The sequence below is a fragment of the Elephas maximus genome, chromosome 10 (assembly GCF_024166365.1).
Source record: "Elephas maximus indicus isolate mEleMax1 chromosome 10, mEleMax1 primary haplotype, whole genome shotgun sequence".
Lineage (NCBI taxonomy): Eukaryota > Metazoa > Chordata > Mammalia > Proboscidea > Elephantidae > Elephas > Elephas maximus.
The window spans coordinates 117,833,137-117,855,386 of record NC_064828.1 but is presented as its reverse complement, the minus strand read 5'-3'; the positions used below and the strand labels follow the sequence as shown (position 1 = coordinate 117,855,386).

At 46.4% G+C, this 22,250-nt stretch overlaps 1 protein-coding gene across 1 annotated transcript in view; it reads right to left on the bottom strand.

The window, feature by feature from the left end:
- Positions 1–1,191: 1,191 nt before the first annotated feature.
- LOC126083982 (cytochrome c oxidase assembly factor 8) overlaps positions 1,192–22,250 on the bottom strand; it is a 32,872-nt gene continuing 11,813 nt past the window's right edge. Inside the window, exons 2-5 of the mRNA XM_049898093.1 lie at positions 11,565–11,762; positions 10,427–10,490; positions 5,263–5,353; positions 1,192–1,939 (exon numbers count right to left, since the gene is read on the bottom strand). Coding sequence (XP_049754050.1) covers positions 1,834–1,939; positions 5,263–5,353; positions 10,427–10,490; positions 11,565–11,762 — 459 coding nt within the window. The 3' untranslated portion in view covers positions 1,192–1,833. The remainder of the gene's footprint in view (positions 1,940–5,262; positions 5,354–10,426; positions 10,491–11,564; positions 11,763–22,250) is intronic.

Genomic DNA, 22,250 nt, shown 5'->3' with positions numbered 1-22,250 from the left:
ATCCCCTTAAGGTGACCCACCCACTTCTGACTTACTATGGAAAATCACCCTCAGAAGCTCTAAGAATTGATTTGCAAAAAGAATCAGAAACTGTGCCACTTGAAATTGCTATTTATTCCAATGTTACATTACTGGGGTGGGGGGGTGATCTTTAAATGGCCTTGAAGTCAGCCAGCCAATTTCATGGATGAGGGGAATTAAGGAATAGAGAACAAGCCACACTTCCTGCTCCTTGCTCACATGAAAGCCAGGGCAACTGCAGCACCCTAACCGTGCACCCTAACCCAGTCTTTAACCTGCACCCTAACTAGTCCAATAACCCTGCACCCTAACTAGTCCAATAACCCTGCACCCTAACCCAGTCCTTAATTTGAACCCTAACCCAGTCCTTCTATACCCTAACCCAGTACACTAACCCAGTACCCTAACCCAGTACTCTAACCCAGTCCTTCTATACCCTAACCCAGTACACTAACCCAGTACCCTAACCCAGTCCTTAATCTATACCCTAACCCAGTACACTAACCCAGTACCCTAACCCAGTCCTTCTATACCCTAACCCAGTACACTAACCCAGTACCCTAACCCAGTCCTTAACCTATACCCTAACCCAGTACACTAACCCAGTACCCTAACCCAGTCCTTCTATACCCTAACCCAGTACACTAACCCAGTACCCTAACCCAGTACACTAACCCAGTACCCTAACCCAGTACACTAACCCAGTACCCTAACCCAGTACTCTAACCCAGTCCTTCTATACCCTAACCCAGTACACTAACCCAGTACCCTAACCCCGCTGGTTACTGCTTTTCTGCTCTTTCTCTTCCCACACATGCAGGTTGCATAGCTTCTTACACCTGAATGGGGCATTCCAAGGCCCTGGGGGATATGCTTTCTCTCGTGTTTCTGCAAGTTCTCGGAAATCACCTTCAGGGTCAGCAGTTTATCAGCCACAGAGGAAATCCAGTCTTACCCTCAGTACTTATAGTCACTCCTCATTTTAGAATAAAAACTCTTTGCCAAGTAGCTTCTGGCTAACTCTAAATATCTGACACCGGGCCCCGGCCCTGGCCCTGAAGGCCGCTGCCCTGGGTGGGAGGCTCTGCACTCCCACACGCTGGCCACGCATCTCCCGACGCACCCACAAAGAGCCGCGTCCTTCACAACCACACGGCCCTCTTCAAGTGTTGCTGGTTTTAAAAGGGACACGATCCAGCCAAGTCGTCGTGGAGGACCTGGGTAACTGAGGCGCTATCTCACTGGAAACGTGGGGAGAGGCTGAAGACAACCCCCCACCCTGACCAAGGACCGCAACTGTCTGTGCCGCCCATCGCTCCAGGACAACTGCACTCCACTGGGGGCGCGTCCCCTGAACCGCTGGCCACAGGGAAGGCAGCGGGTCTGTGACTAGCCATACAGCCCCACTGGGGACACTGCACAGCTCACCCACAACCAAGCCGTGAAGTCGTGAAATCACCCCCTTCACTGAGCCACACCTGTTCATGTGAAGCTTTATTAGTATTTTACGTTGCTCAGTTTCACACGGGCATAATTCAAAGACACAGAAATCAGACAGAAAGGGCATGATTTTAACACCATGGCATGACAAAGAGCCGCTTGAAAACCACAGCAGAAGGCATCACGTGGCTGATGCACCAGGACCCACGTCTTCTGGGCCACGCCTGCACTGAACTTTGGACCTGCCCAATCCTGGGTGGGCAATGGCACAGGGCCCTCGCTCGGGAAGTCCCGGGCACTTACAGTCCTTTAGGACCCTACAATCAGCCATCTGTCCTGGAAGCCTGGATGCTGGGGGGCCAGGGCAGGCTCCTAACTTCTCATCATATTTTGCTTTGGTCGAAGCCTTTTCCAAATCCTCTCCAGGGCCACTTTTCCCATGAAGAAGGTGATGGCAAAATTCCGCCTGTACCAGTCTCTGCATTTGAGGAAGAGAAAAAGCAATCACGCGTGAGACACCCAGTACTGATGACTGACACCCAGACAAGCCTTCCTCTCCTCGTGGGCCTCATGTCAGGCGGAGCAGGAGGCTCCCTAGGAATGGCCCCGAGCACCCCACCTTTTCTTGCTCCCAGGAGGCTCACTGCAATCCTCTCAAGGTTTTCATAAAGACTCTAAAGGACCCCAGGAAGCCTTGGGCCCCTGAGTCAAGCAGCATCCATTCTTGGGTACACAACGGTTGAGTGACGATGGCATGACCAACAGAGTGCCAGGTGCTCTGCAAGGGACATGGTGTGGCCCATCCTCAAGGCCTGCCATGGCACCTAATTTGCATAACAAGCTAACTCACAAAAAGGCCAGCATCATAAAGCTCCATATCCTTTTTCTAGATCATCTGGGCTTCCCATACCAAAGCTGTGATGGCGCCCATACACACTCACGGGCTCAGAGCTGCTCATACAAACACTGCAATGGCGTTCACACACACGGGCTCAGAGCTGTTCATATGAACACCGCAATGGTGTTCACACACACTCATGGGCTCAGAGCTGCTCATACAAACACCGCGATGGCGTCCACACACACTCACAGGCTCACTTGCCTGAGTTACGCTGCAGAAAACCCCCAAATTCCCAAATCTGCCCCATTGTCAGCGGCTTTGAGTGAATAGACAGAGTCGGGAAATGCCCAACCTGAACGTCCACATTCCAGACTCTGGGTGCTCAGCCCTTGGAGGCCCGACAGGCAACAAGGACCCGTGCGTCTCAGCCCAATGAGCTCACAACCGAACATGGAGCTTCTGTCCTAGACAGGACTCAGCATAAACGAAAGAGAGTAAACAAGGGCTCAGAGGAGACGGCAGCTTGTCTCCTGAAGTCTTGGTGTGCTGGGTGGGAAACCCTCTCCACAAGATGACAACCCTTACCTGCCATCCACTTACCTGGTGCTATGAATGAGACGTAGTGCCCTAGGTAAGTAAGGTTCCCAGAATGAAAACTGTTCTCCCACCAGGATAAAAGTTCTTAGGTTAAGACAGAAAAGCCAGACTTCCCTCTACCAGGACAGACAGGTAGGCTCGTGTTAAAGTGTGGGGTTGTGGGGGGAGGACGCAGCTTTTTCTGTTTCAACAGGGAACAGAGAGCAGGGGGAGGGCACAGACAGGGGAGCTCTGGACCCCGCCATTTCCTGGGTAAGGCTGGTTCTCCTCATCCTGAACGAGGCTCAGGAAACACCACGCTTATCAGAGGTCGTGCCTGGTGCAAACATGCTAGGCGTCCACTTGAGAAATCAAAGGCCCAGAGAAATATAACCAATACCTGCCTGACTGAACATCTCGACTAGTTCACGGTAATAAATGACAGCACCGGAAACAGAATCCAGATGTTTCAGGGCTAACCTTTATGCCAGACAACTAAGAAATTTAAAAAGCAAATAGTTTTATTTTTTAAAGCTTTCTTCTAGAAATTTCTAATATGCACAAAGATAGAGTCATAATGTTGAGTTAACCCAGCTTCAAAATCACTGTTATTCTCTAAAGCTGGTTTTGCCAGCCTGATCCAAAACTTTGTAGTTACTTTTTGGTTGCTGTAAGTAAATATATAATTCAATTTTGCCAATTTGACATTTCTCAGGTGTACAATTCAGTGATGTCCATTACATTAACCAGGCTGTGTAACCACTGCCTGTGGTCGTTGCCAAATCGCTGTTAGTTTTAAAGCAAGTCTCAAACATCACACCCAGTCATCTCACCAGTACAGACACATCAGTAAGTATCTGTAACCAGTTAAAACATTTAGAGAAATAACCACAATATCATCACTGTGTCCAATAAAACAAACAATGATTTATTAATACAACCTAACATATAGTCATTGTTTCATCTTCTCTGACTGACAACAAATTTTTTTTTATCATTTTGAACATAATTCTGTATGCAACACCTCCACACCCCTACCTGTTTCCTATAAACTGGTACTTAGATGAGAGGCCTGACTGGACTCAAATTCAATTAAATTGTTTTAAGGACTCCCCCTAGGTGGCGCCATACACGCCTGGATCACACCAAGACCACCATGACAGCCGCTCACTTGTTAGGTGAGAAGGTTGATGGTGGGGCTCAGGTGTGATAAGCCGGGCCACCCATTACAAGGTTCCCTATCAGCCTTTCTGCCTCATGGTTTTAGTAGCCACGGACGACTGCTGGAACCTTGGTGGCTCAGTGGTTAAGAGCTTGGCTGCTAACCAAAAGGCTGGCAGCTCCTTGGAAACCCTATGGGGCAGTTCTACTCTGCCCTGTAGGGTCGCTGTGAGTTGGAATTGACTATGAGTTGGAATAAATTTGACAGCAATAGGTTTAGGGTTTTTTTGGTTTGGATGATTGCTGCCTAGATCCACTGTTTCACTAGAAAAAAGGTGACTTTCTAACTGCATCACTGTTTCTGCGTCAGCCGCCACTTTTCCATGAGGATAAATGCTCCCTCGTTGGTTACCTTCAAAACCAGTCGGCACAGGAAAGGCAGGAGAGGGGCGGATTCTTCTGACTCTTTCTTTGGTTTATCAACTTTCAGAATAAAAGAATACCCCAGCGATGGGGTCCCTGGGTGGTGCAAATGGCTAACACACGGCAGGTAACCAAAGGTTGGACGTGCCTTGGTAGAAACGCCTGGTGATCGACTTCTGAAATACCGGCCACTGAAAACCCTATGGAGCGCCGTTCTAATCTGACACACCTGGGGCCGCCAAGAGTTGGCATCAACTTGATGGCAACTGGTTTCAACTGGTTTACCCTAGCAATATTCAGAGAGGGCCCAAGAGCGTTTGTCAGCATCCTTTCAATCACAAGGATGTTTGTATCCTTGATGTATTTAAGTCCACGGCAGTCATTTTTCTTTTTGTGGCTCCAATTATTCCATTGCTGGCTGTGTGAGCTCCTTTGAGTTGGTCGCATGTTGTTTTGACACGACCTCAGGAATCCTTGTTCACCTCCTAGTTTTCCGGCTTAAGATGTCACAGACTCAGACCTGGAGCCAGACATTTCCCCAAGGAGCCTAGGTTCGTTTTAGCGTGAGGTGTTGTTCAGAGACCACTGTCCAAGCACTAGGGGTGCTAACTGCTACTGGATTACCATGCAAATAATATTAAACCATCAACCTTATTTAAAAGAGCAAAGAACTCAGATGACAAAGTCATACAATTTCTGCCTCTGATATAAACACGAACGCCACTAAATTCAGCTAAGAAAATAATCCTACCCAATCTGGATGTGACGTTTTAATTTTTAGGAAAAAAGTAAACACTTACCTGTTATAATACATATGCTTTTGAAAATTCTTACTTAAAAATTCCTTGTAAAAGTCAGCCATTTCCTCTGCATTCAGTGTTGCCTTTTGACCTGAAAGTTAATTTCAACATAAACATTAAGACTTAAGGGAAAGGAATACACGGAAAATTATTAGAGCTAACGAACAAGGTCAGCAAGGGTGCAGGACACAAGATTGATATTAAAAAGTCAATTATTTCTGTATACTACCAATGAACAATCCAAAAAGGAAGTTAAGAAAACAATTCCATTTATAATAGCATCAAAAAGAATAAAATACTTAGGAACAAATTTAACATAGAAAGTGTAAGACCTGAACACTGAAAACTAAGGGCACAACAGCATTGAGAAAAATAAAGACAGCAGCGTTCACGGGCTGGAAGACAGTATTGTTAAGATAGAAAGACTCCCCAATTCAGCCTACAGGTTCAACACGATCCCTATAAAATCTCAGCTAGATTTCGTTGCAGAAATGGACGAGCTTATCCTAAAACTCACATGAAAATGCAAGAGACTCCTAATAGCCAAAACAATCTTCAAAAAGAAGAACAAAGCTGAAGGACTCACACTTCCCAATTTTAAAACTTACTACAAAGCAACAGTAATCAAGGCAAAGCACAAGGATAGCCATAAAAATCAATGGAATAGAACTAAGATTCCAGAAATAAACTCTCATATGTATGGATAATTGATTTTTTTTCTTTAAATTTTTTTTTATTTTGTTGTTGAGAATATACACAGCAAACCATACACCAACTCCAGAGCTTCTACAGGCACCACGTACCGACAGTGGTCACATCCTTCCAGTTGTGCAAACATTCTCACCTCCTTTTCCGAGGTGTTGCTCCCTCATTAATATAAACTCACTGCCCCCTAAGATTCCCATCCAATCTTTTTAGAGTCGCTGTTGTCAGTTTAATCCCATATAAAAAAAACAAACAAACAAAAATCCCATATAGACAGCTCTTAAAAGAGCATAAGGCTCAAGGCAGAACTTTTTCACTAAAACTAAACGATTTTTTAGTTTTAAGAAGACTTCGGGGAATATTTTTGGTTCAAAGTTCAAAGATTATCTCAGGACAAAGTTTCAGGGGTTCATCCACCCTCCAAGCTTCAGAGAAAGTCTAGAGGCCACAAGAATTTGAAATTCTGTTCTGCATTTTCCTCTTTGATCAAAACGTTCAGTAATGGTAGCCGGGCATCATCCAGTTCCTCCGGTCTCATGGCAAAGGAGGCAAGTTGTGCCTGGAGGCAACTAGCCACACAGTCCATATCCGCCTCCTATTTCTGAACCTCCTTCTTCCTCTGGTCTCATGGCAAAGGAGGCAAGTTGTGCCTGGAGGCAACCAGCCACACAGTCCATATCCGCCTCCTATTTCTGACTCTCCTTCCTCTGTTGCTCCAAGTAAATAGAGACCAGTTGTTGGGCCTTGGATGGCCGCTTGCAAGCTTTTAAGACCCAGGCACTGTGCAAAGAACTAGGTGGTAGAACCTGAAACCAGCTGCTGTTGAGTCAATTCCAACTCATAGCAACCCTATATAGGTCAAGAGTAGAACTGCCCCATAGCATTTCCAAGGAGCAGCTAGTGGATTTGAACTGCCAACCTTTTGGTTGGCAGCCAATCTCTTAACCCCTGTGCCACTAGGGCTCCAGGAGGTAGAACCAAAGCACTAAACATGTTATTACGCCAATTAACTGGGATGTCCCATGAAATCATGACCCTAAACCTCCAAACCGAGGAACCAAATCCCATGAGGTGTCTGGTTGTACGCAAGCAGCTGCAGCAGCTACTTTTTTTTTTGTCATTGTTGTAAATGTATCTATCAAACGACTTGCCAATTCAACTTTTTATAGGTATACAACTTATTGAAAGCAATTATAATCAGCTGTGCAACCCTACCCTTAATTAATGTTTTTTTTTTTGACAAGGGGGTCAAGAAGATTCAGTGGGAAATACCATCTTACCGACAATTGGCGCTGGCAACTGATCTCCATGCAAAAGAATGAAGTGAGATGCCTATCTCATGCTACAGACAAAAACTAACTCAAAATTGATCAAAGACCTAAATGTAACAGTAAAACTATAAAACTCTTAGAAAAACACAGGTGTAAATCTTCATGGCCTTGGATTTAACAAAGGTTTCTTAGATAAAAAAAAAAAACCTATGGCACAAGCAAAAAAAAAAAAGAAAAATAGATAAATTGGATTTCATCAAAATTACAAACTTTTGTGCGTTATCAAGAAAGTGAAAAGACAGGCCACAGAATGGGGGAAAGTATCTGCAAGTCATCTATCTGATAAGTGACTTGTATCTAGAATATATAAAGAATTCTCATGACTCAACAGTAAAATGACAAAAAGTCAATTTAAAAACGGGCAGAGGGTTTTAATACAGACATTTCTCCAAGGATTTACAAGTGGCCAATGTGCACACGGAAGGATGGCCAACACCATTAGCCATCAGGGAAATGCAAATCCAGACAACAGTGAGCTACCACTTCACACTCACTTCACACCCACTAGGATGGCCAGAATGGAAAAGACAGAAGACAACAAGTGTCCAGGAGGGTGTGGAGAACCTGGAACCCTCACACTGCTGGGGAGAAGGTAAAATGGGGCAACTGCTTGGAAAACTGCTTGGCAGTTCCTCAAAAAGTTAAACACAGCGTCACGATCTGATCCAGCCATCCTACTCCCGGGTATAAACCCAAGAGAACTGAAAACATATGCCCACACAAAAATCTGTACAAAATTGTTCATACCAGCATTATTCATAATCATCCAAAAGTAGAAACAACAAAAAAGTCCACCAGCGGACGAACAGATAACCAAAACGTGGAATATTATTCAGCCATGAAAGACTGAAGTTCTGACACTGCTACAGCATGGCTGAACCCTGACCTGAAAGAAGCTGGTCACAGAAGATCACACGTGGTATTTATATGAAATGCCCAGAAGAGGCAAATCCACAGAGACACAAAGTAGACTGGTGGCTGCCAGAGGCTGGGGGAAGGAGGGAACGGAGAATGACTACTAACGGGTGTGCGGTTTCTCTCTGGGGGGACAAAATGTTCTGGAATTAGACTGTGGTGACGGTTGTACAACATTGTGACTACACTAAAAAATCCCACTGAACTGTACACCTCAAAAAGTTGAATTTTATGGTATGTGTATTACATCACCACAAAAAAAGACTCAGGGGGAAAGTATCTACCTGTTACAGATTGAATTGTGTCCCCCCAAAATGTGTGTCAACTTGGCTAGGCCATGACTGCCAGTATTGTGTGAATGTCCACCATTTTGTCATCCAATGTGGTTTTCCTATGTGTGGTAAATCCTAACCTCTATGATGTTAATGAGGTGGGACTCAATCTACAAGATTAGGCTGTATCTTGAATCAATCTCTTTTGAGACATAAAAGAGAGAAGCCAGCAGAGAGACAGAGGGACTTCCTACCACCAAGAATGAAGAACCAGGAGGGGAGCATGTCCCTTGGACTCAGGGTGCCTGTGCTGAGAAGCTCCTAGACCAGGGGAAAATAGATGATGAGGACTTTCCTCCAGACCCAATAGAGAGAGAAAGCTTTCCCCTGGAGCTGTTCCTGAATTTGGACTTCTAGCCTCCTAAACTGTGAGGGAATAAATTTCTCTTTGCTAAAGCCATACTTGTGGTATTTCTGTTACAGCAGCACTAGATGACTAAGACACCATCCACTTGTGGTACTTCTGTTACAACAGCACTAGGTGACTAAGACACCATCCACTGTGGTATTTCTGTTACGGCAGCACTAGGTGACTGAGACACCATCCACTGTGGTATTTCTGTTACGGCAGCACTAGGTGACTGAGACACCATCCACTGTGGTATTTCTGTTACGGCAGCACTAGGTGACTGAGACACCATCCACTGTGGTATTTCTGTTACGGCAGCACTAGGTGACTGAGACACCATCCACTGTGGTATTTCTGTTACGGCAGCACTAGGTGACTGAGACACCATCCACTGTGGTATTTCTGTTACGGCAGCACTAGGTGACTGAGACACCATCCACTGTGGTATTTCTGTTACGGCAGCACTAGGTGACTGAGACACCATCCACTGTGGTATTTCCGTTACGGCAGCACTAGCTGAGTAAGACCCTGCCTCTATTATTAGACCTAATGATCACAACATAACCCATTTGCCTCACAACTGACATACATGTACGTGCATTATGTAAGCAAGCATAACGTGTAACGTGCTTCTTCGTGCACACTCCAGTGCTTTATGCAGTGTCTAAGAAAGGAACTGTGGGCTACAATCGTGGAGGAAGGAAACAACATGCTTCCTAACTTGAACATGTCCCTCTTGGGGCAGAGCTGGCCTGACCGGGTCCACATCTGGGTCTGTGAGTGTCAGCACACAATGATGCAGGTAAGCACACCCAACAGGTGCCGGTGTGGACTGGTGGACCCCAGGGACATGCTTATCTCCACAGTGCTCACATCTGCTGGGGACGCTGACTACGGTGACCATTAGCTCACCCACACTTACAAGTCCTGGAAGGCCACACCTGGGACCACTTCACCCTGCCTTGAGGACACGGGACAGGAGCATAGCCTGCCACAGGCAGGTGGCACAGTGCCTGGCACAGAGGCTCACTTGTCACTGCAGTTGTCTGAATGACCAAACAGGGAGCAGGTGGTGGTGGTGAGGGACACCGACACATGACCCCCCCGCCATAGGGAGCTCTGGGACCAGGATGTGCCATCTCCAGCTGTTGGTGTATTTCTGTATTTCTGGCCTGATCGCCTCGAGGCCCATGCTCAGCACAGCACAGAAACACCACAAATGTTTCCTGAGTGATCCGCGCTCCACCGTAGTCAGCCTGCAACTTCCCACTCAACATAAAGCCAAGTACAGAAACTAGGCAGAATAATCCAAGTTATGTCCCCTCACAAGGGGTACCAGGACAGGTACAACCAAGAGGCCCCGCAAGAGGAGCCGAGCTGTGTCCCCTGAGTGCATCCTGAAAGTGCCCGACCAAAGGAGGCACGACTCACCCCAAACGTTGCCTCCTTCACTCAACATCCTTCCTTTTTATCTTCTCGTGTAGCTGCTCAAGCAAAAACAACATTCGCAAAGAAAGAACCAAGGCACTGACCTGATTCAGTTCTTAACCCCAGGCCTTTCGCTTTCAGTCTTGAGTGAATAAATTCTTCTTTTTCCTAAAAAAGATGATGGTCATAATCTTTCTCCTCCCCTCCATCTTTCCTTTGTTAGAACACAGCTCAGAGGGTTCTGGACGAGTCTGGATGTGGACATTCTAAGAAATGGCCCATCTCAAAGCCCATTTTAAACCATTGGGATTTGGTTATAAGTCTTGTGCTTAAAATAGGATTTGAAAATGAGATGTGCAACAGGCTTTAGGAAGCATCATTTGTTTACAAACACACAGGACAGGATAAACGCATGTTCCGTGACACAATCCACCCAAATGGGTAAACAGGTGAGGTTCGAATGGTTTCCTCCTGGGTTGGAATATGCACACCTCTTTGTCAGGTGGTTTATTTTAATTTAGCAAATCCTCAGGAAGAATAACAACACATCCCACAAGCCCAAATTATCAGACATATAAACACACACAAAACCGTGTATGGACAAGACAAACAGTTCAGCTCGGGCTCTGCTACTTATTAACTTCATCATTGGGGATAGACCACTTCAGTCCCTTCAAAGTCTCCAGATCAATGCTTCTGTGGACAAACAATACTCCTCATATACAGTTACATTAAACCTGCAAAAGCCAGAGCCTGCGTGATGCAGAAATCTGTCAGAGAGGGAAACTCTAATATCTTCCCCTAAAACAAATGACAGGAAAATAAGGACTGTACCCTATCAAAGGTGGGAAACTTGCAAGACCCGGAAAGACAAGGCAGTCTCATTGGGTTCGGCTCTCACAGGTTTCACAATACATCATGGTTTAAAAAATAATATGTATGTACGTGCGTACACACACATATACACACATACACACCCCAAATACTAAGGATTTAGCACCCCCAAGTGGCCAACTATATTATTTTACATTCTGATCCTAAACTTGACCCACTGCTGTCAAGTCCATTCTGCCTCCTAGCAACCCTATAGGACAGAGTAGAACTACCCCATAGGGCTTCCAAGGCTGTAAATCTTTACAGAAGCAGACTGCCACATCTTTCTCCTGCAGCGTGAACTGCCGACCTCTTGGGTTGCAGCCAAGCACTTAGCCACTGCACCACCAGGCCTCCTTTTAAACTTACCTTACTAAAAGTCACGTTCTGGTTTGCCCAGAATTGCTGATTCCACTCTTGTGTTTCTTGTCTTAGTTCTCGAAGCTTTTGTTCCAATGGTGATTCATCTTCAGGGATGTAAAACTGAACAGGTCGAAGGTTTGAGTATTTATCTGGGGGTCCTATCCAATCATGGCAAGAGTTTTTTGGAGGGCAGAATCTTGAGACCTTTAACAAAACGCATGGGATTAACACATACAACTAAGAGACGCACTAGAATTATAAAAGTAACAGTCGGTTTTCATTAAAGGCCCTGGTTGTTCCCTCTTTTTAAGACTATGCCTATGGAGTTTCCTGTATTATTAACATTAAAAAAAAAAAAAATTTTTTTTTTTTTACATCATGCAATTTCAACAAATGGTGCTAGAACAATCTGACATTTTAAAGGCCCCCAAGCCCCAAACTTAATGGCCAAAAAACCAAATCAAACTCAACCCATACCTTATACCATATGTAAAAATTAACTCAAAATGGATCATAAACTTAAATATTAAATATAAAACTGTAAAATTTCTAGAAGGAAATCTTTGCCACCTTAGATCAGGAAAAGATTCCTTAGATATGACCAGGCAAGACCATAAAATAAGAAATAAATTGGACTTCGCCAAAGCTAAAAACTTCTGCTCTTCGAAAGACATTGTTAAGAAAATGAAAAGACAAGCCCGGGGTGGGAGAAAATATATGCAAGTCTAATAAAGGACTTGTTTCCAGAATACACTCAAAACTCAATAGTGAGAAAACAAACAATCCAACTGAAAAACAGGCAAAATATTTGAATAAAAATTATACCAAAGAAGATACAGAGATGCAAACGAACACATACAAACATGTTCAACATCATTAGGAAAATACAGACTAAAACCACAATGAGATGCTATACTTCACAGCTATTAGGATGGCTAAAATTAAAAAAAAAACTGACAACACTAAGCACTGTCAAGGATGTAAAACAAGCGAACTCATGTACACTGCTAGTGGGAATGTAAGATGATGCAGCCACTCTGGAGAAAATGGTTTGCAGTCTATGTTAAAGTTAGACATACACTTGACACGCCACTAACAATTTCACTCCTAAGTATTTATCCAAGACAAATGAATACATTTTACGTCCACACAAAAACCTGTACGTACGTGAATGTTTAAAGTGGCTTTATTCATAACTGCCGAGATGTGGAAACAACCCAAACGTCCTTCAGCTGATGAATGGATAAACAAAGTGTGGTATATCCGAACAACGGGATAGTGCTGGAGAACCACACGCGACTGGATGAAAGTCAAGTGCACTGTGCTGAGAAGCCAGGCTACAACGGTTACATACTGTGTGTTTCCATTTATGTGACATTCTGGACAAAATACCATGTAAGAAACAAAACCAGAATGTTCCTTAGAACCAAGGAAGGCAAGACTTTAACTCACTTACTTTGGACACATAACCAAGAAAGACCAATTGCTAAAAATGGACGCCGTGCTTGACAAAGTACAGGATGAGGGAAGCCCTCAATGAGACGCAGAGACACAAGAGCCGCAACAGTGGACTCGAAGGGGCCAATGATCACGAAGACGGCACAGGCCCGGGCAACATTTCGCTGTTACACACGAGGTCGCCGCGAGTCAGAGCCACCCGGGCAAGGACGGTGCTGGGGTGGGGGCAGGGGCTGAGGCCAGAGGGATTCCTGGGAATGATGGAAATGTTCTATAACCTGACCGTGCTGATGGCGTCAAAAGTGCATTCTGCTCAATTAAAAAAAAAGTAAATTCTGCTATAAATTATACTTCAATAGACTCAATATTAAAAAAAGATGAGCTGAACAATTAAAAGAACAGCTTTACATTTGAGTGGTAATAGATCAATGTAACCAAAATTCGTGGGGAAAAACTTAATACTATCCAACTTGGAAATCATATTCCTAGTTACAAAAAAAAAAAAAGGCAAGCTCTTTGGAACAGGACTTCCACCTCCAACCAGAACAGAGTTACAGCCCCGCCCCATAAGCAACTAGAAAACTACGCAGCCACCGAAATGAGTAAACCGCTGGTGCCTATGGCACCAAGGATGAGTCTCAAAACAATACATGAAAAGAGGCCACACCGCAGGATTCTGTGCGACATTCTAGAAAAAGTAATCAGACCAGTGGTTGCCTGCAGGTGGGTGGAGAGGAGTAACTGGGAAAAGACACGCAGGAACTTTCTGGAGTGACGTTCTGTATCTCACGGGCGTGGTGTTTAAGTAGGTTTACCCAATTTTCAAAACTCATCAAACCGTACATTTTAGATGGGTGTACTCATTGTATCATACATAAATTAGACTTCAGTAAAGTCAATTACAAGTGGTAAAACTTTACAAAGACCAAAAAGTACTACAGCAAACAAAATTCAACTTTTCCTTGGCCTTCAGCAGGCACTTCTCCACGATTACAACCTGGCATTTCCAAGGAACTGATACTAGAAATGTAGGGCAGCTTTCTGCCTACTTGGCTGCTTCCTGATAATTTCGTGTGAAAAATAAGAAATAGTAAGTTTACAAATCTGGTAAAGCTAACCAGGCGAAGCTTGTGTGTTTGACAACGATCCGCTTGGCTAGTTATGGGAGAAGAGACACAGGCAGCGTGGGAAAGAGGGGTCAGGTGCTCAACAAAAGAGGTCACTTGGCCAGCTCCAACACGCCCCACGCCTCCCTGCCCCCAACTTGGATCTGAGCATCGTTCAAGTCCCTGGACTCAACCCTTGTCAAAGAAGCTAAAGAGCCAGACGTAGACTGGGAAAGGAAACCAAGTCATTGTAGACAGGTCAGGAAACACAGCTTGTTCACTTTCCGCCTCAGGGGCTGCCTTCATCACTGCCGACACGCGTTACTAAAGGGCATGGCTAAACGCACAACCCTCCTAGGCCGGCACCCCATGTATTCTTTTCAAAACATTCCAGGGAATCTTGTATGCTATGGTCTCCCTAAATCTTCTCAAATTTCCAAGCATTCTAAAAACAGGTGGACTCTGAAGCAGGAAAGGGTCGTACCGGATTTAGTGTGAGGGCTGTGACAAGCTTGGTGCAGCTACTGGGCATGAAGATGTCAGAAACCACACAGGACATGCCAAGCGGTCGCGCAGCTATGCCATCACTCCTTCGCAGTCAGCAGGTCAGGTTATATGATAAAATAAAACTCTTTTCTGATACCTGAAAACACAGGTTTCTGAGTTGTGGCATCACAGCTCTTCCTTCAGCACCACATTGTCACTGTTGCTGTGTGCTGTCGAGTGGATTCCCATGCATAGTGACCCCATAGGACAAAGAGCCACCCCACAGGGTTTCCAGGCTGTAACATTTACAGGAGCAGGCTGCCATTATCTTTCTCCCATGGAGGGGCTGGTAGGTTCAAACTGCTGACTTTGGTTAGCAGCCAAGTGTTTAACCACTGTACCACCAGGCCCCCCCAGGATGACACTAGCCTTGTGATATTTTATTGAAAATCTGCATTACGTTCAGCTCATCAGCACTATAAATCAAACCCGCTGCCATCAAGTCGATTCTGACTCACAGTGACCCAACAGGACAGAGTAGAGCTGCCCCACAAGGTTTCAAAAGAATGGCTGGTGGATTCGAACTGCTGACCTTTGGTTAGCAGCTGAGCTCTTAACCACTGTGCCACCAAGGCTCCATCATTAGCACTATAATGCTTATCATTAAGAAACTATTTGAGTCTAGAAAAACAAGTGAATGAGCATGAAATGTTGAAAAAATGTATTTAACTTCCTCAGACTTTAAATTTTTCTGGAAAAATATCTTAAAAATTAAACAAAAAAGCAACTACAGTATGGTTGGCGCTGTCTTAGTCATCCAGTGCTGCTATAACAGAAACACCACAAGGAGATGGCTTTAACAAAGGGAATTTATTCTCTCACAGTCTAGAAGTCTGAATTCTGAGTGTCAGCTCCTGGGAAAGGCTTTCTCTCTCTGTTGGCTCTGGAGGAAGGTTCTTGTCATCAATCTTCCCCTGGGTCTAGGGGCTTCTCAGTTCAGGGACCCAAAGAATGAGCTCGGCTCTCAGCTCTTCTTTCTTGATGGTAGGAGGGTCCTCTCCTCTCTGCTGGAGTCTTTTATATCTCAAAAGAGACCTAATCCTGTAGATTGAGTCTTGCCTCATTAACATAATAACTGTCTCTAATCCTGCCTCATTAACATCACAGAGGTTAAGACTTAAAACACACAGGAAAATCACATCAGATCACAAAATGGTGGACAACCACACAATTCTGAGAATCATGGCCTAGCCAAGTTGACACATTTTTGGGGGGATACAGTTCAATCAAATCCATAACAAAGCTTGAAGACATTATGCTGAGCAAAATAAGCCAGTCACAAAAGGACAAATATTGTTTGACCTCGCTTATATAAAAAGACAAGAAAAGGCAAACGTACAGAGACCAAAGTTTATCAGCGGTTACCAGGGGCGGGAGGGAGGAGGGAGGGGGGGTTAAGAAAAATCTCGTTGATTAAGGGCAGGGTTCACAGCTGACTATCGTAATTGCTGTCAGTAAGTTGTATACCTGTAAAGAGTTGAACCGGCAAAAAAATTTTTAAAAACCATTTTCAAATCATTAAAGAATCTTAACAAATTAGTTTTTTAAAAAGTTACATTTGGGGAAAAACTGCTGGAAAATGCTTTATCACTAAAAAGAATAAAGTGTATAGAGATGAATTGAAAATTTGGTGACAATACTATCGTTAGAGTGGAATGTCCCACAAAATGCAGCCTAAGACACGCACCAGGCCCTAGGAGCGTAAGGAGGGATCTGCCAGGCTGCCCCGGGGGACGTGAGCACTATGTGGAGGACAAGGGACAGAGGAGCAGAGAAGGTACGGGGAGAAGGCGAGGACCAGCTCCAGATGCCCGCTGGGCAGTGTGTGCAGGTAAATGCTTAACAAGGGGGAGACCTTCTGTGTACTTAAGTTTATTATCAGTTTTACTGATACAAGAACGTGTGGTGTACAGTCTCTACAATTGTGGCTTGCATGTTGCTATGACCCTAGAAGCTACGCCACCGGTATTTCAAATACCAGCAGGATCACCCATAGTGAATCATTTCAGTGGAGCTTCCAGACTAAGAGAGACTAGGAAGAAAGGCCTGGGACTTTACTTCAAAAATCAGCCATTGAAAACCCTCTGAGTCACAACAGAACACTGTCTGAAAGAGTGCTGGAAGACAAGCACCCTAGGTTGGAAGGCACTTCAAATACAGAGTGTTCAAAACGACGGACTTGAGCACACCAACGACCGTGAAGATGGGGCAGGACGAGGCAGCGTTCCACTCTGCTGGACGTGGGGTCGTCAGGAGTTGGGGCTGACTGCAGCAACTAACACCAAGAAGCATACAACTTAGAGATGGTAAAATACGCAGTAATATTCTTCACAGATTCCATCTCGCCAATTGATTCTCACACACCGCTTTCATTTTTTTTTTTTAAATAATAGGTTTAAGGAGATATACCTCACATACGATAAAATTCACCCTTTTGAAGTGTAAAATTCACTGGTTTTTAGTATATTCACAATCACTACTGTATATATGCAGCCCTGGTGGCATAGTGGTTAAGAGCTCAGTTGCTAACCAGAAGGACGGCAGTTCAAATTCACCAGCCACTCCTTGGAAACCCTATGGGGCAGCTCTCCTCTACCCTATAGGGTCGCTGTGAGTCGGAGCCGACTCTACAACAGTCTACAGCACCTAGCAACAACTATATATATATGTTCCCCCCCCGAACACTTTCATCACCCCAAAAAGAGACCTAATGTACTTTCCATGTGTATAGTTCTGCCTATCTGAACATTTTAAAGAAAGGGAATTCCTAGACATGTGCTCCTCTGTGGCTGGCTTCTTTCACTCGGCATGTTTTCAAGTTCTGTCCATGCTGTAGCACATGACAGTGCTTCATGCCCACGGACGGCCAAACAATGTCCCCTGGTGTGCGTTATCCATCCAGCAACCGATGAACACCTGGGGTGTGTCCACGTTTTGGCTACTGTCAACAGTGCTGCTACGAACATTCATGTACGAGTTTGTGGGGATACCTGCCTTCATTTCCCCGGGGGGATAACTAGGAGCAGAACTGCTGGGTCATACGCTCACTCTGTGTGTAACTTTCTGAGGACCTGCCAGATTGTTTTCCACAGCGGCTGCACCACTTTACAACCCCACCAGTAGGGTGTGAGGGTTCTAATCTCTCCACCTCCTCGCCAACACTTGTTATTGTCTGTCTTTTTGATTACAGCCATCCTGGTGGCATGGACTGGTAGCTCATTGGGGTTTTTCGTTGATTTTTGCCCAGTTCTTGTATCCCCATCTAACCTGTGGTTGCAGCTGACTAACCAGTGTAGCTCAAGCACGTCACTTGATGTTAAGGAGTAAGATAAAAGCAAAATGAGAAGTCATTTTTGGAATTTTCTTTCCTTGACAATGACATAAGGAACTTCTTTGCTGAAGGGAATGCCAGTTTACGGACACGGGAATGTTTCCTCAATTTGCTGTTCACAGCGTTAACAGCTGCAGGCAACACACTACCATCTAATCGGCATCATTAACATTTTCTCCTAAAAAAAAAAAAAAAGAAAAACACTACAGAATCGACTCCACCGCACACAACAACAAACAGGATGCAGAGGGACGTAAAATTTAAATGTCCAGAAGGCCTTGCTTTCCTTCCTCCCACTTAGGAGGAGTCAGGCCCTCTCTGAGGACATCAGGAGAATCACGGTTTCCGCTTCCTTGTGGCAGGGTTTTAAGTGTCGGTTGTCCCATGAGGTTAGTTTGACGATAGCAGCTTTACTGCTTTAGGTTTGTATTACAGCGTAACATAAATAAAGAAAATGTGCCTAGAAAATACAGTCCTGACCTGATTTGGAGCGTCTGCCGACTCCCGCGGTGGGAACGCCCCGCCAGGGCAGACTGCGGCCCGTTGGTGAGCGCCAGCCGGGGACAGCGGCGGCACGGGCGCACCAGCGTGGCGTCAGCGCCGGACGAATGGGTGTAAACAACCTCACATGTGCAGATAATTGTAAAATGTAGTAAAACAAATAGGTGATGAATTTGGAGTATTTACTACGTTTGTTTTTAACCTAATTTAATTTTAACTTGGTTTGTAATAACGGCTCTGTTAACAACCAACAGAATTCCGGAAAATGTAACACCCGGCTCTCAAGGTGGGCCAGCCCCAGCACACCACGGCAGGGCCTGATGGTGCTCCTGATGGTGCTCCGACAGACACCTCTTCCCTGGACCTGCGCAGGACAGCATCCTGCCAGCTGCCTCAGCTCCCTGCGGCCTCGTCCCCAAAGGGACCCACAGTGGCTCCAGCACTTTCCCTGCCAGCCTGGCCAGGTCACTAGAGAGGCTTTCTGGAGATGGGGTGATCAGAAACGAATAGTCTAAATCTTCATGTTTTTGTACCATTAAATTAAGTGCACCAAAATTTTTAATTTTCCCGAAGTTTTTCGTGAGGAAGTAAATGAAACCTAATAGAACATCCAAAATTATCAATATAATAAAAAAAAAGTTTAGTTATGTTTTCCATACTTACTGTCTTCCAGAGACAAACATATAAGTGTGTGTGTATTAGGAAAATGGTAAGGATGTATTTTTTAAAGAAAACTACCTAAAGCTACTGAGTACAGTTTTTGCCATAAGGTGCTCGGCCGCTGGCCCCGCCCGACTCTGAGCAACAGGCCTCTGAGACTTCACGCACCGTCAGCTCTACACTGTGGGTGATGAAGCCTCTGGAATGAAAGCCGTCTACCATTTCCTGTCAGCTAGTCCACAGGCTGCAGCGAATGTTCCCCATGGGACCAGCCTCTCTCACAGCTGCAGAAGACGTAGGAACTGAGAGTCAGCCAAGCCCAGGGAGTCACGCGCTTTCGTGCTGAAAGCTTCCTCCCCACGCGTGGCAGGAACGAGCTCTGCAGACTCTAGGCTGGGTCTAGCCCGCCAAGGCACACACTGCCCCTTCGTCCTCACACCACTTAAGAGCTCAAACAGCATGCACCCCATTTCTTCCTGCGGCCGCTGCCCTTGAGGTTTCAGCCATGGGAGATGACAAGCCCCTCTGCCCTCTACCATGACAACCCTGTGCCAGTGCTAGCCTGAGCCACCTGGACAGCTCCAAGTGCTCAGGACGGGCCCCTCGTCCACTCAGCCCCCACCCCTTGTCTCCAGAGTGCAGCCAAAGCCACTTCCTCAAGTGCCCACTCACATCACGCTGTTTCCTTCCTTAAAAACCTTCAACGAGCACTCACTATCCTCAGGATTGTCTAAAACCCTCGTGGGATTCAGCAGGCCCATGTGCTCCCCCCTCCCCCCTCTCCTCCACCATCTGCAATGTTCCCTCCTCAGGGGCTCTGCAGTGTCCCTCTGACCCCCTTCTCATCTGCCACACTCGTCCTTTACAGGCCTCAGGGTCAATGTCACATCCCCCAGCCCGCACGGAGCCCAGGTGAGGCAGTACCCCTTGAAGCTACCCGCGCCCTTGCTTCACCCCCCAGACAGTGAGCCCCAGGTGTCTGTCAGGGCTCCAGCACCAAGCACTGGGCAGCGTGTGACAAGACCTGTCAGGTGACTGAAAACACCATTCTCCCTAGTTCCTGAAACCTTCCCAGTCACTTTCCCCATGCTTAAGCACAGAAGCGCACCTCATCTTCAGAAAGGCTACTTGCAGGAACCGCTTCACAGCATCGGGAAGCCCTGGGGTGAGCCCAAGGCTTGGCCATCAACAACAGCTCTCGTCTCCTGGCCCTTAAGGACCCTGAGCTGCAGTTCGGAAAGGGTCTGTCGTGGTTTCCAGCAGAGCCACTCTGAGTGTTACAGAGAATAGGGGGTGGGGGTCGGCGGGGGGGCCATGGCACATCAGAGGACACCACTCAGCAGCGCCGTGAGGTGCAGGTGCAGGTGGACAGGTCAGAGCTGGTCGGACATAGGCAGTCAGGCTCGGCTGGCTGCCCGAGGGATCCCTAGGAACCGTGAACCCGTATGCAGCTTCACCTTTGCATGGCCACTGCTGAGGTGGCCGCGCCCATCTGGGGTGTCCACAGTAGGCACCCCACATGGGCAGACTCCATCGAGCAGGATGAGGCTGTCACTCCATACCTGTTTCTTCTTCAGATCCAAGAATCTTCACAGCTGCTCACTTCTACATCTCCGCGGCCGCCCACCTCTACGTCTCCGCGGCCGCCCACCTCTACGTCTCCGCGGCCGCCCACTTCTACATCTTCACAGCTGCTCACTTCTACATCCGTCTAGTGCTTCTGAAGAGCGTCAGCGGAAGAAAACTGGGCCAGGAGAGGCACAGCCCAAGTGGAAAGTTCCCCATGAGGGGCCAGCAAGTGCGCACAGAAGGTACTGAATTCTCCTCCCTTCCTGGTGTGACAGTGACAAGGCCCTGCTGGCAGGAAGATGCCTTGCTCTGCTCCTTCAGGCGTGAAGCGTACTGCTCACCCCAGGGCTGAGTCACTGATCTGAGACTGAACTCGTTACGAGGTATTGCCTAGTTCTTCTTAGAAAGTAAAGGCAGGACTGTAACGCAGAGATGTGTAACATCTTACCTGTAACGTCTTCTAAGATGTTACCGTTCTGAAGACAATACACAATCACCAAACTTTCCAATTCTTAAAATGCTTTAAAAAACCCTTACTTTTCATTAGGCAGACTGAGAAAAGAAACAAGGACACACGTGATGAACGTGTTTCTTAGCTCAATCAAGTATACGAGACCACGTGGATAACACCTGCCCAAAACCAAAGCCCAGAAGGCAGGAGAGTCGGCAAAGGGGACCAGTGGACACAAGGAACCCAGGGTGCAGAGGGAAAGGGGGAGAGTGCTGACACATTGCGGCGACTGCAACCAATTTGTGTATTAATTTTTGAATGAGATAACGAATTTGCGCTGTAAACTTTCATCTAAAGCACAATAATTTTTTTTTAAAACCTTACTTTTCTTTAAGTATCTCTGACTTCTTCCCCAAAGCTTCTGCATCTGTGGTATTTAGCTATTTTTAGAAACCAGAGGTGACTGACACAGTGACCCCTGGAGCCTGGGGCAGAGCAGGCCTCTCAGCACAAGATGGCGACTGCGGCTGGGACTCCTCCACCCCAGACACCAGGCAACAGAATTGAGTCTCAGCCCCAACTGCGCTTTGTGCGTTCCTTCCCGATGCGTCTGGACAAAGGCATCTGCAGGGGGCGTGATGAGTGCTCTGTATCTGCCAGAGCTTTTATTCTAATCTGAGCTCCTCCGCTGGTCCCTAAAACAAGTAGTGTTTGTTCCCCAGGAAGTGCTGCTGAAAAGGGGGGCGGGAGGAGGTTTGGAGGAGGAAAGAATTTTGTAAAGAAAGGAGCCCTTTGTCACTGGAGTAATTATCATATCCCTGGTCTGACAGCGCAAGCAGAGAACGCCTGGTTGCCTACACTCCAGCAGCGGCGGGCCTGTTGTGGGGGGGCCTGTGAGGGGAGGGGAGCCTGTGTGGGGGCCCGAGCAGGGAGGGGGCAGGGAAGGGCCTGTGGGGGAGGTTATGGGGGGGGTCTTGCGGGGAGGGGGTGCTGTGCAGGCTGAGAGTGGGCCTGTACTTGGTTACCCGCAGCCTGGGCTCTGAAAGGCAGGCTGGAAACTGACAGGTCTG